Here is a 16,886-nt window from a genome sequence, read left to right as displayed (position 1 = left end):
GCCATTGTATGTGAACACCTGCTCGTCAAAAATCTCATTCCAAAATCATGGGCATTAATATGGAGTTGGTACCCACTTTGCTGCTATAACAGCCTCCACTCCTCTGGGAAGCCTTTCCACTAAATGTAAGAACATTGCTGCGGGGACTTGCTTGAATTCAGCCACAAGAGCATTCGGCGTTCCAATTCATCCCAAAGGTGTTCGATGGGGTTGAGGTCAGGGCTCTGTGCAGGCCAGTCAAGTACACCAATCTCAACAAACCATTTCTATATGGACCTCGCTTTGTAAACAGGGGCATTGTCATGCTGAAACAGGAAAGGGCCTTTCCCAAACTATTGCCACAAAGTTGGAATCACAGAATCATTTAAAATGTAATTTTATGCTGTATCGTTACGATTTCCCTTCACTGGAATTAAGGGGCCTAGCCCGAACCATGAAAAACAGTCCCAGACCAGTAATCTTCCTCCACCAAACTGTACAGTTGGCACTATGCATTGGAGCAGGTAGCGCTCTCCTAATATCCTCAAATCCAGATTGGTCTGTCAGATTGCCAGATGGTGAAGCGTGATTCATCACTCCAGAGAAGGCTTTTCCACTGCTCCAGATTCCAATGGTGGTGAGCTTTACACCACTCAGTGGTAGCATTCTGTGAGCTTGTGTTGCCTACCACTTCGCAGCTGAGCTGTTGTTGCTCCTAGACATTTCCCCTTCACAATAACAGCACTTACAGTTGACCGGGGAAACTCTCGCAGGGCAGAAATTTAACGAACTGACTTGTTGGAAAGGTGGCTTCCTATGACGGTGCCACATTGAAAGTCACTGAGCTCTTCAGTACTGGCCATTCTACTGCCATTGTTTGTCTGTGAAGATTGCAAGGCTGTGTGCTCAATTTTATACACCTGTCAGCAACGGGTGAGGCTGAAATAGCCAAATCCAATCATTTGAAGGGCTGTCAGTGCATTCAGAAAGTATTTAAACCCGTTACGTTACAGAGTTAACACACAATACCTCATAATCTATACACAATACCTCATAATGACAAAGCAAAAGTAGGTTTTTAGAAAATTTTACAAATGTATTTAAAAAAAACACTGATATATTACATTTACATAAGTATTCAGACCCTTTGCTATGTGACTCGAAATTGAGCTCAGGTGCATCCTGTTTCCATTGATCATCCTTGAGATGTTTCTACAACTTGATTGGAGTCCACCTGTGGTAAATTCAACTGATTGGATATGATCTGGAAAGGCTCACACCTGCTTATATAAGGTCCCAAAGTTTACAGTGCACGTCACAGGAAAAACCAAGCCATGAGGACGAAGGAATTGTCTGTAGAGCTCCGAGACAGGATTGTGTTGAGGCACAGATCTGGGGAAGGGTACCAAAAGATTTCTGCAGCATTGAAGGTCTCCAAGAACACACTGACCCCCATCATTCTTAAATGGAAGAAGTTTGGAACCACCAAGACTCTTCCTAGAGCTGGCTGCCCGGCCACACTGAGCAATCGGGGGAGAAGGGCCTTAGTCAGGGACATGACCAAGAACCCGACGGTCACTCTGACAGAGCTCCAAAGTTTGTCTGTGGAGATGGGAGAACCTTCCAGAAGGACAACCATCTCTGCAGCACTCCACCAATCAGGACTTTATGGTAGAGTGTCCAGACGGAAGCCTCTTGGAGTTTACCAAAAGGTACCTAAAGGATTCTCAGACATGAGAAATAAGATTATCAGGTCGGATGAAACCAATATTGAGCCTTTTGGCCTGGATGTCAAGCATGAGGTCTGGAGGAAAACTGGCACACAGGCAAGGCAACGCAGGAGTGGCTTCGGGATAAGTCTCTGAATGTCCTTGAGTGGCCCAGACAGAGCCCGGACTTGAACCCGATCTAACATCTCTGGAGAGACCTGAAAATAGCTGTGCAGTGATGCTCCCCATCCAACCTAAGAGAGCTTGAGAGGATCTGCAGAGAAGAATGGGAGAAACTCCCCAAATACAGGTGTGCCAAGCTGTATCCAAGAAGACTCGAGGCTGTAATCGCTGACAAAGGTGCTTCAACAAAGTACTGAGTAAAGGGTCTGATTACCTATGTAAATGCAATATTTTTTAAACATTTGCTGACATTTCTAAAAACCTGTTTTTGCTTTGTCATTATGGGGTATTGTGTGTAGATTGATGGTTTAATCCATTTTAGAATACGGTTGTAACATAAAATGTGGAAAAAGTCAAGGGGTCTGAATACTTTCCGAAAACACTGTATATTTGGTTATGTGATCTTCCACAACATTGATCCAGCTTTGATCTAACTTTAGTAAACAAGCACCATTGTGAGAAGTGGCAGAGCGAAGCTCCGGTGCGCTCAGGTAGCTCTACACGCCTGCAGTCTGCTGCCCTGAATGAGTAATTGAAGCACACCAAACCTACTCTTTTGCCTTGCGCAAACTTTGGGGGTGCAGTAATGAGAGATCGCATATGTGAGGCTGTTTTATGAAAATCTTGGAATATTTGGTTGGGTATGCAGTACGTAAGCAAATGCTGCCCCTCGTGATGAGTTGTGATTTGTTGTGGCCCCTACCCCTATCAAAGTTGCCCATCCCTGGCCTATGACATTGGCCTATGTCTCGTCTTGCGTTACGCAGCATATCAGATCTCAACTGTTTAACATCACCAGTAGGCTAGGCTACCACATCCCTATAATATACTGTATATCGTTTTATAAGCGAGTATTGTGTCTAGGCAACTGAAATAATCTTAATTTACTCCATTTTAAATTCAGGCTGTAATACAACAAAATGTGGAAAAAATTCAAGAGGTGTAAATACTTTCTGTAAACCCACCCACCCACCCACCCACCCACCCACACACACACACACACACACACACACACACACACACACACACACACACACACACACACACACACACACACACACACACACACACACCTTGGGCCAATCAGAGTAATTTTGTAAATGCCAGATCTCCATGGCAAGATACATCATTCACCCTAGTTTTTGTGGAGACAGGTCCACAGTCCCTCCCTGATTTCATTGTGGGGGACAATGAAATAATAGGATACATTTACAAACGTGCAGATATTCAATTAAAATCAGTGAAGCAGGAGATATTTCTCTCTCTCTTTGATGACTATGTAGAAGCAGTACAGACAGACATAGCTAAAACGGTATGTGTGTGTGTGTTTGTGTGTGAGAGTATGTATGGCCACAAGGAGAGTAGATAATTGTCCCATTAATTGTTTTCCTATTTGGGCGTGGAGGAAGCCGACAGTAATCCATTAGCTCTGCTCTTTGGTGGCTTTGACTCGCTGTCTCTTTCATATCAAATGCGATCTGGAATAGATGGTGGATAACGGGAAGAACTATGGCGAAGATGAAGATAACAATGTCTGCATCCCAAATGGCATCCACCCTATTCCCTATTATGCGGCCAGGCCAGGGCCTATGGTCAGAAGTAGTGCACTATATAGTGAAAAGGGTGCCATTTGGGATGCACACAATAACAATACTGATAGATGGTGATAGTGGAGGGGTGATTGCAGTGATGGTGACGACTAGTATGAGGGTGGTGATGATAAGAATGATAATGGGGGATAAAAATGATGATGACTTTGATGATGATGACTTGGGTGATTATGGCTGTAACGGCAATGACAATATAAGAGGAAGGCGATGGGAGATACTGACCAAACGGATAGCAACGTAAAGCCAAAGAAAGACAAGCGAAGAGACGGGAATAAGAAACAAACCAATCGCTCTAAACTAAACTACAGCTTAAAGTTGACAGGGTAGCCGAAGCAATGACATAATTGTAACAAATCGTATTCTGCAGGGAACGTAACAGTGCTTATTTCCAAACTATGGCCTCCACTGAACAATAAGTCTATATTTCCATATTTCCATATTTCATATGGGACCCATCTTGTACCTTCTGCTGATTCCTCATCTGTGTGACACAACATGGTGGTGTAATCTCTCCCTTTCACTTTCCACTGTTGTATTGTAAATGAATTGTATTGTCAAAATAGCACATCTCATCTCAAAAAAGGTTCCACTTCTTATAAAGTTAGGTGAGAAAACAATCAAAAGAAGCAGAGGAGAAGATCTTAGGATTTAATAGGTAAGCGTTCGAGTGACAAGCACACAGAGTTCTCTGTCTAGCAAAATCAAACCTGTAACCTAAACATTTAATTGAAGAAAAAAAATCTTCAAATCAACACAGAACTACATCTAGCAAATACAGTATCTACAAAATGTACACACTCACGAAGTTGAATCAGCAGCTTTCATAATACGATAAGTTCATCCAAATAGTCCACACACTCAGTTTGTCAGTGTACCTTGTACAAGTTGTATCAAGTTTGGGTGTATGTGTGTGAACCCAGGAAAATAAAGCATTGGTAAAAGTATTTTTAAGGTTACAAAATGCCGATACTTTTCCCAAAATGCCTAGGTTTTCCAGAATCCCGGTTAGAAGATTCCTGCAATCAGCAGGGAATAAACAGGAAATCTGTGAATCCTTCCACCAGACTTTCAGGAAAACCTGGACTTTTGGGAAAGTTTTGAAACCCTAGTAACAATCCAATCAGGGAGTGGTTTATTGTACTGACCTGTCGATGATTCCACACATGTCAATCTGCAGGTCGCTGTAGTTTCCTATCAGCATCTGTTGCACCTTGATCAGATCCACAGCATTGTTATCCACACGGATGTGTCTCATACAACCTTGGAACACGTTGAAAGGGTTTCTGCACTCCTGGTTATTCTTGCTGTCCGGGCAACCTGTGTTAGACCAAACGATAGCCATCAATCAATAGCCATTCCCTAGTAGGACTTACAGAAGACAGGTGGCAATTAAGGCCATTACCCCATGATAAAGAATTGCGTAGATATGTGCTATCATATATGAATGTACATTGTTCATACAGTAGCGAAGCAGAGTATATTCATGATCGTCTAGAAAAAATACCATATAGCGCAACTCAAGCTCAAGGCAAAGTGTTGAACACAGGAGATTTTCTAAGCATAAGTGTTATTCTGTCTGGTTTCGAGTGTGTTTAGACTGTGGACACTGAGCTGGTGCTGCCTGCCTGCTTGGCTCTCTGGTTACACTGCTGGCTAAAGGTAATTAAATGGCATGACAAGCCTGCTGAAGAGCCTTTGCTGAGAGGAGGGGAGGAGAGGGACAGAAAGACCAGCTCAGAAGCAGAACTGATGGAGAAATGAAGGGCGCTAAAGATGAGAAGGTGGATGAGGAGGAGCAAAAGGAGGAGGGGAGGAGAGGCGAGAAGAGAAGAGAGGAGGACAGAGAGAACAGCTCAGAAGCAGAACAGAGAGAACTGAGAAGAGCTAAAGAGATGGAAGAGGAGGATTAGGAGGAGGAGAGGTGAGAGGAGAGGGGGACAGAGAGAGCAGCTCAGAAGCCAAAAAGAGAAACACTGCTGTAAAGGAAGCTAAATTGGAGGAGGACAGATCCTGCAGTCTGGTTAAGAAGTTATATGCTTCTTTGCACTAAGCCCTGAGATCAAACGCTACTGGTTCAATTCAAATCTTGATACGTTTATGCACCAATAGTAGTCAAAGTTACACTTACCTATCTAACTACAATTAGGGTTAGGCCTTGGAAATACAAGCAGTATTTACACTTAGGGCCCAGAGTTTTTCCTGGTCGTGTGACACAGTCAGGAAAAACTTGGGGTCCAATGTCTGATGTAAGTGTGTTGCTCTCTCTTACCTCCAAAGAAGAGGTTGTTTCCTGACACCACAGGGAAAGATGGGCTGGCATGAGCTGTGGAGCTTTCCTCTTTATCCACAGTGATGGTCAGACGACCTCTTCTTGCAGTCAGGTCTACTGAATGCCACTGGCCGTCGTTCAGACCAAACCCTATAGACAGAACATACACAACAACAATGTGCAAGAGTCAGCGTTTCACAAAAGTAAGCTGCTCTCAGATAACTCGATATTCCCGCATAACAAAGTCTTAGGGCGCAACAAAGACGTTTTACTTTTACAGTGATTAGCTATCTAGGGTAATAAGACTGTGTTATTTCCTGAAATAAAAACAGCACATGGAACACAAAAAATAAAACGTCAACCAGATGTTACTATTGATCTGACCTGTGACAACGTCCAGTAGGATCCTGCCAGCCTTGTGTATCTGCAGCCTGACTCTGGTCTCGCTCAGGTAGAGCCACAGGCTCCCCACCTGCTGCTGGAGGTCAAAGGTTAACAGAAGGCCCGCTCTGTTCCAGGTCCGGAACTGCAGGCTGATCGCCACACCAACCGCCACCAAGGCAACCCCGCCGCCACCGGCGTCTCTCTGCTGTAGAGCTGCACCCGGCAACTGGAGGAAACTCTGGGCGCCAGCGAACGTCACTGGGACGGAGACCGGCTCAGCACAAGTAAAGGTCACATTGCCCTAAAGAAGTAAAAATAATCGATAATAATATTGAAATATGAAAAACATAAATATGAATTAGACCTCAGCAAGAAGGTGAAATAAAGCTAAGGGACATCTGACCTGAGTAAATCCGGAATAGCAATAGAAGAGATCGAGCTAATCAGCTACATTTCCTGAAGGAGGACATTCATAATACATATTATCATAATGAGAGTCCTCAAACTTATAGTGACATGGTCTCAGGACATTAGCAGAGCAAACAAAGAGGACTGGTGTCAAAAGCTAAAGTGGCTAAACCATACTGAGCGCTGTGCTCAACCATTGTTTTGCTTCAGCTAAAACAACGGTGAGCACAGCGTTCAGTTATGATTGAATCAGGTTAGTTAAATGTAGATTTCTGAAGTAATGACTGCAGGCTGTCTGTGTGTCTGAGAGTACGGTTTGGACATCTAGTATGTTGGCCATTGTTGTTGGATACTGGTAGAAATGAAGGTTTCATGGTCTCTTGCTGAGGCAGCAAAAGTGATGTATTACAGTCCTGTCTAGCCCAAAGGGATATCAGGGAGGTATCTTTATAGCAGTTTGGCTTTGCTGTTCAGTACCTGCAAGAGGGAAACAGTAGCAGTCAAAGTGATATGCAGCAACACATGTAGTGTAACGTGCTTACAGTGAGCTACAGTACTGAATAGAAACTTCAGGCCCAGAAAAATGACAAAGAAAATGTTATGTCCTTAAAGTATAATCCTTTGGCTGGCTGTCTTTCTTTAGTTTTTTAAAAATGAAATCATTACCCTCATTAACATCCTTATTACATTTAAACAAGTGGTAATGTCTCATCTCTGGCTACTGATAATCTCTTTTTTAGATTGAGGGTGTTTATTTTTTCCATGCGGATTATTTCTCATTTCTCCCTACTTCATGTTGGAGTGGTTAAGGTAATCATTTACAAGAAGGAAATGGGTTCAGGAGAGAGCTAAATACCATCTAGAGGGATTTAGCTCCACAAAAGAAGACTCTCTGCTCCCTATACCCTTCTCATCATGGATTTGTTGAATTAATTAATGGACCAATCAACATGAAAATAACCCATTTTTGTATTGAGTAGGGCTGTGACGGTCATAGCATTTTAGATGACGGTATTTGGCCAGCAAATGAACAATGTCACCGTAATAACTTTTTGAATAGCATTCTTTAATTTTTATTGACTTACGTACGATCTCGTTTAAGAAACATTTTTGGACACACATACTCATTCAAGGGTTTTTCTTTATTTTTTTACTATTTTGTAGAATTGTAGAATAATAGTGAAGACATCAGAACTATTAAATATCATATGGAATCATGTAGTAACCAAAAAAAGCCCTACTCAAAAGATATTTTATATTTGACATTCTTCAAAGTAGCCATCCTTTGCCTTGATGACAGCTTTGCACACTATTGGCATCTCTACTTTTTCAGCTCCATCTTTGACTCTGCTGGTGATCTTTCTAAATGTCAGAAAACAGCAAATTAACTGAGGTTTACAAATTCCTCTTCGTCCCTGCATAAGCAAGGTCTGTCATACTCTGGTATCATAACTGAGAAGAATGGGATAAGTGAGGCTATTAATCATCATTTTTATCTTGGCAGGCTTTTTATTTGAGAGAAACGGTGGTTTAATTGACCCTGGTCAGTTAATCAGCCTCTAGCTGACTCAACGGTTAACCCGTCAACTTCATAGTTAATCTTTATTTTAATTTCAACAATTTACTACAGTGATGTGTTAGATGCCTTGCTTAAGATTGAGGTAATTTAAAAAATCCGCTGGGGCTGATATGCTTGATCCATTTTTGCTGCAGCTCTCTGCCTCCCCCCTGATTGCTGAATATATTTATATCCAATAAATATATCCATATTTTTAACCTGACAAATATATCTGGTACTAAATAATTATTGGCCTATTTCTAAACATTATTGCCTAGCTAAATTATTAGAATCCTTGATTAATTCTCAGCTAAGAACTTTCATATCTTTGAAATCTGTTCTAAAATGAATATCAGTCGGGTTTTAGACCAGGTCATAGCACTATAACTGCTGCATCCCTAGTTACAAATTATGTGGTTAACTGTATGGATAAAAGGCAACATTTTGCCTTATTCATTGACCTGTCAAAGGCTTTCAATACTGTTGATCACTCACTACTAATTCAGAGGCTTTCCTCAATTGGCCTAGATCAGCCTGCACATAAATGGTTTAAAAATGACTTGACAGAAGGAACTCAGTGTATATCTACAGAAGGTGTTAAATCAGGTTTCCTGGATATTATGAAAGGTGTCCCGTAGGGATCGATTCGGAGTCCTGTAGTTTTTAATATTTACATTAACAATATCGACTTGTCTCTAAAAAATTGTAACCTGCATTGTATGGCGATGATACTGTTTTGAATGCTATTGCCCCCACGGTTGACTAGGCTATCTGAACTACAGTCTGCCTTCATAGTATTACAGAAAAACTTTATTGACCTGAAATAAGTACTGGATGCCGGTAAAACAAGGTATATGTTATTCTCTGGAGGACATAAAAAATAAGTCAGATGATTTAAGCATATGTAGTTTGGGTGGTGTACATATTGATCGTGTGTCCCTGCTTACAAATATCTGAGCGTCTGGATAGATGAAAAGCTTTCTTTTAAAAAGCATATTGACGAGTTAGTTAAGAAGCTGAGAATAAAAATGGGCTTCTATAGAAATCTTGTTAAATAGTAGAAAGCAGATTATTCAATCGATGGTCCTAGACTGTGGCCACATCTATATGAACGCAGCTTCCACGTCGTTAAAGCCGTTAGATGGCGTTTATCATGGCGCTTTATTACCGCCAACATTTTTAGTACTCATCACTGCATTCTACATCCGAAAAGCCCTCTTTGATGTCACGTAGGTTGATACACTATCATTTTTAATAATGCCCTTCTACAAATAGTCCCATGATATCATTACTAAACTTTAGACATACAAGTTACCACACCCTGTCCCATGGACGGCTAACTCTGGAAATGACTTTTGTCTCTACTGAGTTAGGTAAATCAGCTTTTTTTTTTTTTGCACCTTATTTGTGGAACAATCTTCAAACTGTTCTTAAACTTGATGTTCTGGTGCCTCTAGGGCGATTTGTGATGTGTTTAATTTCGGTCATTTATGTCATTCAGGGCTCACCTGTTAAATAAACATTGGTCTCAGTATGAGATACAATAAAGGTTAAATAAAATGTAAGTATTCTAAATCCCAATTCAATGCATCAGTTAACATGATTTGAAAAAACAAAAATTCTACACGACCATGGACATTTTTGCATCACAATACCAGGCAGCCATTGCGAGTGTACCCATGAGTTTACCAGTCAAATTGTCAGGGTTAGAGGTTCCAAGCCCGTTTTAATAATTCTATTTCTGTGCGCTACTGCATTGTGGGAGAAACCAAAGACTTGTTTGCTTGTTTCAGAAAGTAACTAACAACGTTTCTTCATGTTGTTAAGAGTCCATGTTACGGCAGAAATAGACTCAACCGCAAAAATACCTGACCGTCCCGTCTTCAGTCAGCTGTTAGCTTTCTTGGGGGGTGCCAGCCCTAGTGTTGACTACAACAGCTGTCCAGTATATACACAACTCTTTGTCAGGTTAAAGCAGGGTGCAAGCACCTTCCAAACCTCAAACAGTTGAAGATGTTTGTTATTTTCCAATGCAACTGCAAAAAATACAGCTCAATATATACATCACCACACAGAAACTGACCTGGGCTCAAATATCTGTTATTTTTTAAATACATTTGCAGTTTTGGACTATTCCACTTGTTCTATTGTCACAGCCAGTCAAACTCAATCAAGGTCAACTACTGTATTTGAAAGAAAACAAATACTACTTGAAACCAGGTCAGAGGATACGCACCGTACAAACCATCCAAAGTTCCCCAGGGTCGTATTCTCTAAATACCAAACAGATGAAAACGGATTTTAAACAGGAAGGGACTACCTGAACTAGTGCACACCTGAAAACTTTTTTCTGATGTGCACTATACCAGAACCTCCAACAACACACATTTTTGTTGTAGCCTCAGACAAACTCAATGAGAGCTTGATGATTAGTTGACAAATTGAATCAGGTGTGCTTCTCCGGGGCTATAACAAAATGTGTGCTGTTGGGGGTACTGGAGGACTGGAGTTGGGAAACACTGCACTATACGACCAAGGCTGAGGTAACATACCGTGATGGAGACCTTCTGGCGCTGCTTGGCCAGATCATTGACGTTCACCTCATTCCAGAGAAGGTTCTCAAGACACCCATGGAAGTTCCTCCTGGACAGAACCATCTGTGTTCCATGGCACTGGACGCCACCAAAGCTTATCTTGTGAAAGAACATTCAGCCAATGTTAACATTCTAAAATGTTCTTACCTACATTATCATGACAAGCGACTATGACATAGGAACATGCTTGAACTAGTGGTGATAGAATAGGATTGGAAGTGGTTCATCAATGACCGATATTTAGGAAGTAATAAAAGGCCAAGTAAAGTAAGTCACTATCACATTAAAGTAAAGTGAAATAATTATCAGATGTTGTGTATTTAGGTAGGGTCAACAATGGCACTGTACACATAACTGTCTCAGTAGGTCTTACATAGACTATGACCAGAAGTGAATTGTGCTTCAATTTCAATAGAAAATGATTTCCTACTCCCATTTATTGAAAACAGTCTAGAAATATTATATGGAGGTCGGGTTAACCTTTAACAGAAATGGGCTAAATCAGGGGCACGCAGAGTGTTTCTTGGTAGTCTTAAACAAATCTACTTTGAAACAAAAATCTACACCTCACACACATGGTTATGGGCTTAAAGAAGGAAGATACCTGCACCATATCAGATAGAGCTGAAATGTATTCAACTTTGAGTTTGAATCCCAATTTTACACTTTATATACATCACAGAAGACAAATATAACAAAACTGTTTGACATAGAAATAGTGGATTTTGGGCATAAAGATAAAATAATTATGAAAAATGTTAACATTCCTCCCATGAGGCCACTTGAGGGCAATTTGGTAATTTGACTGTTATTGATTAGAATATTATTTTGTACGGCCTTGGATGAATCACTCTTGTAGGGAATTCAGTGGCTATTAGACATCCGTTATAGAAAGCTATAACTCTATTACTAAAACATATAGGTGTTATTGTTTGTGTGTGTGTCTCCCCTGTGTGTGTACATTGTACAGTATCTGTGAGCACATCTGTTGCAGACAAATGGAGCATGCTATTTGGGAGAGCATGAGAGAATGCAGGAATGGCTGTGTGTGTGTGTGTGTGTGTGTGTGTGTGTGTGTGTGTGTGTGTGTGTGTGTGTGTGTGTGTGTGTGTGTGTGTGTGTGTGTGTGTGTGTGTGTGTGTGTGTGTGTGTGTGTGTGTGTGTGTGTGTGTGTTTGTATCTGTGGAATGATTTGAGGAACAGGTCACATACAACACACCTCGTTTATCTCAAAAGGACTGAGTTCTGCAGGGACCTGGATCTGCTGAGTGCTTTTATCCACAGTGAAGTTGACATGGCCGCTAACACGCTCGATGGCTACATTGTGCCAGTGCAGGTCATCTAGAAGACTACCCAGTGACACGACCGTGTGGCTCTCAGGACCAGGAGAGGCACCTTTACCTAGAATACAACACAGAGTCTGGTAGAAGTGAAAGTGTTCTCCTTTCTAGGACAAGCAATGCTAGAAGAAGGAATGTTTCCAGCAGTGGAGGCTGGTGAGGGGAGGATGGTTCATAGTTATGACTGGAATGGAACAAACAGAATGGTATCGTACACATGGAAACCATGTTTTTGATGTGTTTGATACCATTCCAGCTATTAATATGAGCTCGCCCTCCCAGGTAAAGTGCCACAAGCAACAACTGGTTTTCAGTGTTTAGGTCACCACATACTGAAATATTCAAGAGATACAAATAGCAGTAAGAGAGGCGCCAGTCAACTACTCAATCTATCAAGCAACATGACTTCCAAGCAGTCAACCGAAGTGACTCAGGGAAAAACAGTTGGATAGTGCAAAGATCTTGACTGCTCAGTGTTTTAATGTTTTAAACTACAATAGACAGTTAATTGAACCCCAGACAGGAGATTTTTGTGCGCCCGAGTCCCTACACAGTGCACTAATTTTGACCAGAGCCCATAAAACACGTGCTCTGCATAAGGAATAGGGTGCAACAACATCATTAACAGAGATTGCATGCTGCACAGACCTCTGGAAATTACGAATGTGTGTCACTTTAACACATTAATTATGTAGATGCTATTTGTATGATGTCAGATTAGTTGAGAAGAGATTGGGATGGGGCACGATGAAGAGGTTTTGAGGGCGAGCCTCACAAACAAATAAATATCAGTTTATTGGTATTGATTAACTGAGCTGCAAACTTATTCCGCCACCAAGGCAGTGTGGCCTATACCTAGGGTGCCTCCCAAATAGCCCTATTCCCTATTTAGGGCATTACGTTTGACCAGGGCCAATAGAGCTCTGGTCAAAAGTAGTGCACTACTGTACATAGGGAGTAGGGTGCTCTAAGGCCCACAACTAATCCCCATGAGCAGATGTGAGGGAGGAGTCTTGTGGCAGAGTTAGAGTCTTAAAAACACATTATTTTACTCTGGTGTCAAACTTTAACAACTCTCCTCGTGATCAATCTTTCAGAGGGTAAGATTGGACGAGGTTGTCGCTATCTCACAGTGTCAAGATCTAAGCACGGATAACTTTGTAATTAAGAGCAGTGCTGTTATAAACAAGACTTCCAAAACCCAGGATACATCCCAAATGGTACCCTTTTGACCAAGACCCATTTGAGACACAACATTTAAATAAACCATGCTGGTGAACATCTGCTCGGGCACAGTGATGTTAAAGAAGACATTTTGGGAATAGAAATAGAAAAATAGATGACAACGAGTGCACAGCAAGGTACAGCATCTTTCTACATATTATATATTCTACAAAAAATCATTTGTTGAGACGGCCATCTGAAAACAGCCTTTTTTATGTTCAGATAGGTGCCAAAATAAAGGAAACATCAACATAAAGTGTCTTAATAGGGTGTTGGGCCCCCACAAGCCAGAAAAGCTTAAATGCACCTTGGCATAGATTCTACAAGTGTCTGGAACTCTATTGGGGTGGATGAGAAACCATTTTTCAAAGAGAAATTCCAGAATTTTGTTGATGGGAAAACGCTTTCTCGGGCACTGCTCCAGAATGTCCCGTAAGGGTTAAATTGTTTTATTGGTTAACATCGTTTTCCTGCTCATCAAATCATTCGGGTACCACTCGTGTCCTGTGGATGGGGGCATTGTCATCCTATGGGGGCATAGCCATGGTAGCCAAAATAATGGCCAAAATAATAACCCTAAGCATAATGGGATGTTAATTGCTTAATCAACTCAGGAACCACACCTGTGTGGAAGCACATGCATTCAATATACTTTGTATCCCTCATTTACTCAATTGTTTCCATTATTTTATCAGTTACCTGTATATGTCTGCTGTTGACCAAGGAAATACAGAGCTCTTATATAAAGAGGCAACCATAAAATCCATAACTCTCCGTTGACGGGGTAGCGAATGCTTTGTGTCTGAAAGATCTGGTTTATTTAAATGTCATTATATTTGCTGGAGAATAAACTGGAATACTCAGGGGGACAGACTGAAAAGAGCATAATTTAATTGTATTTATGCAATTATGTTACCGTCGTTTGCTGCAACTTTAAATCAGATTACCAATTAGGGCAATAAATAATAATATCTAGAGATGTAGGATCTTAATTTGATATTTTGTTGCTGAGAATGGTCCTGCAAAGCAGGAAATGCAAACTTGTAGTGTGTTTGTGTTTCTAAAAGGCTTCTAAAGTTTGTAATTTCCACTTACAAATGTCAGACTTGATTTGCCCCAACTAAAAATGTATCATCAACACCTACACAATTGTCCATTAATTATAATCCACATAATAATTACAATTTCCTGTTGCTGCATGATTATGTTCCTGCTGTAGCAAATTGGCTCAAATTCAGATGTAGGATCTTAATTAGATACAGTTTGCTACAGCAGGAAAATAATCCTGCAGGTCTACACCAGATGCTGGTGGAAGGAGCTATAGGAGGATGGGCTCCTCCCACCAGCCTCCTCTGGTCTACATGTATCATTGACAGAAAGGTTAAAGTCATTAAGAATGATGAGGGCAAGGCTTGTTGTCATATAATTGCTGTGACTTAGGTTTATAGACTGCCGGTCTCAAAAAATGACTGACGGTCTCAAAATTACAACCAACTGATGGCAGCATTACCGCAAAAATGGAGGAGGCAAGTGGAAAGGGGAAAAAGGTAAGGAACTTGTCTGTCGGCCCTGTATTAAATACAAAAATTGGCTATAGAAAATTGTGAAAAATAAAAAAGTATAATAGTTTTATTTAAGGGCCAAAAAATTGACAGCTGCACCATACACGTTGCAAAAAAAAAATTTTTTCACTTTAATTATACAAAATTCTTGCAACCAATAGAATACATGAAGGATACAACCATCGCAGCTCTGCAGAATCATTAGATCACTTCTTTTGGTTCTTCCCATATGAAACTTGGTTTTGGTCGCAGGTTCAGGAATGGCTGAAAAACTGAAACATTTACTTGGAGCTAATTTTGCAAATGGCACAGTTGGGTGATTTGAAAAGTCAAAGTCAATCGATCAATAATATAATACTCTTAGCAAAATGTTGTCTCTTTAATTTACAATCAGTAGAAACTATGAGAATAGAAAGGTGCAGAATTTTTGTGAGCCGTCACAACACAGTGGAAAAATATATGGCAGATAGAAATCAAAACTGGATGATCTTCAGAGATAGATGGTAGGGGTTGAGGGTATTTTTTAATTTCATCTTTATTATACCAGGTAGGCTAGTTGAGAACAAGTTCTGATTTGCAACTGCGACCTGGCCAAGATAAAGCGTAGCAATTCGACACATACAACAACACAGAGTTACACATAACAAAACATACAGTCAATAATACAGTAGAACAAAAGAAAACAAAAAGTATATGTACAGTGAGTGCAAAGGAGGTAAGTTAAGGAAATAAATAGGCCATGGTGGCGAAGTAATTACAATATAGCAATTAAACACTGGAATGGTAGATCGGCAGAAGATGAATGTGCAAGTAGAGATACTGGGGTGCAAAGGAGCAAAATAAATAAATACCCGTATGGGGATGAGGTAGGTAGATAGATGGGCTGTTCAGATGGGCTATGTAGAGGTGCAGTGATCTGTAAGCTGCTCTGACAGCTGTTGCTTAAAGCTAGTGAGGGAGATGTGAGTCTCCAGCTTCAGAGATTTTTGCAATTCGTTCCAGTCATGGGCAGCAGAGAACTGGGAGGAAAGACGACCAAAGGAGGAATTGGCTTTTGGGGTGACCAGTGAGATATACCAGATGCAGCGCGTGCTATGAGTGGGTGCTGCTATGGTGACCAGTGAGCTGAGATAAGGCGGGGCTTTACCTAGCAGAGACTTGTAGATAACCTGTAGCCAGTGGGTATTGGCGACGAGTATGAAGCGAGGACCAACAAACGAGAGCGTACAGGTCACAATGGTGGGTAGTGTATGGGGCTTTGGTGACAAAACGGATGGCACTGTGATAGACTGCATCCAGTTTGTTGAGTAGAGTGTTGGAGGCTATTTTATAGATGACATCACCAAAGTCGAGGATCGGTAGGATCGTCAGTTTTATGAGGGTATGTTTGGCAGCATGAGTGAAGGATGCTTTGCTGCGATATAAGAAGCCAATTCTAGATTTAATTTTGGATTGGAGAGTCTGGAAGGAGAGTTTACAGTCTAACCAGACACCCAGGTATTTGTAGTTGTCCACGTATTCTAAATCAGAGCCGTCCAGAGTAGTGATGCGGGACGGGCGAGCAGGTGCGGGCAGTGAACGATTGAATAGCATGCATTTAGTTTTACTTATGTTTAAGAGCAGTTGGACGCCACGGAATGAGAGTTGTATGGCATTGAAGCTCGTCTGGAGGTTAGTTAACACAGTGTCCAAGGAGGGGCCAGAAGGATACAGAATGGTGTCGTCTGCGTAGAGGTGGATCAGAGAATCACCAGCAGCAAAAACAACATAATTGATGTATACAGGAAAGAGAGTCGGCCCGAGAATTGAACCCTGTGGCACACCCATAGAGGTCCAGACAACAGGCCCTCTGATTTGACACACTGAACTCTGTCTGAGAAGTAGTTGGTAAAACAGGCGAGACAATCATTTGAGAAACCAAGGCTTTCGAGTCTGCCAATAAGAATGTTGTGATTGACAGAGTCGAAAGCCTTGGCCAGGTCGATGAATACGGCTGCACAGTAATGTCTCTTATAGATGGCGGTTATGATGTCGTTTAGAACCTTGAGCGTGGCTGAGGTGCACCC

At 41.3% G+C, this 16,886-nt stretch overlaps 1 protein-coding gene across 2 annotated transcripts in view; it reads right to left on the bottom strand.

Annotated features, from left to right (window-relative positions):
* LOC135517650 (contactin-associated protein-like 4) overlaps nucleotides 1-16,886 on the bottom strand; it is a 189,166-nt gene that overhangs the window by 76,124 nt on the left and 96,156 nt on the right. For both annotated transcript variants that reach the window (XM_064942150.1, XM_064942151.1), the window contains exons 6-10: nucleotides 11,914-12,095; nucleotides 10,653-10,793; nucleotides 6,135-6,435; nucleotides 5,751-5,900; nucleotides 4,627-4,798 (exon numbers count right to left, since the gene is read on the bottom strand). In XM_064942150.1, the coding sequence (XP_064798222.1) occupies nucleotides 4,627-4,798; nucleotides 5,751-5,900; nucleotides 6,135-6,435; nucleotides 10,653-10,793; nucleotides 11,914-12,095 (946 nt within the window). The remainder of the gene's footprint in view (nucleotides 1-4,626; nucleotides 4,799-5,750; nucleotides 5,901-6,134; nucleotides 6,436-10,652; nucleotides 10,794-11,913; nucleotides 12,096-16,886) is intronic.

Source organism: Oncorhynchus masou, chromosome 28, assembly GCF_036934945.1.
Source record: "Oncorhynchus masou masou isolate Uvic2021 chromosome 28, UVic_Omas_1.1, whole genome shotgun sequence".
In the NCBI taxonomy this organism is placed as follows: domain Eukaryota; kingdom Metazoa; phylum Chordata; class Actinopteri; order Salmoniformes; family Salmonidae; genus Oncorhynchus; species Oncorhynchus masou.
The sequence above is the reverse complement of the archived record's forward strand: the minus strand, read 5'-3'. Positions and strand labels throughout refer to the sequence as shown.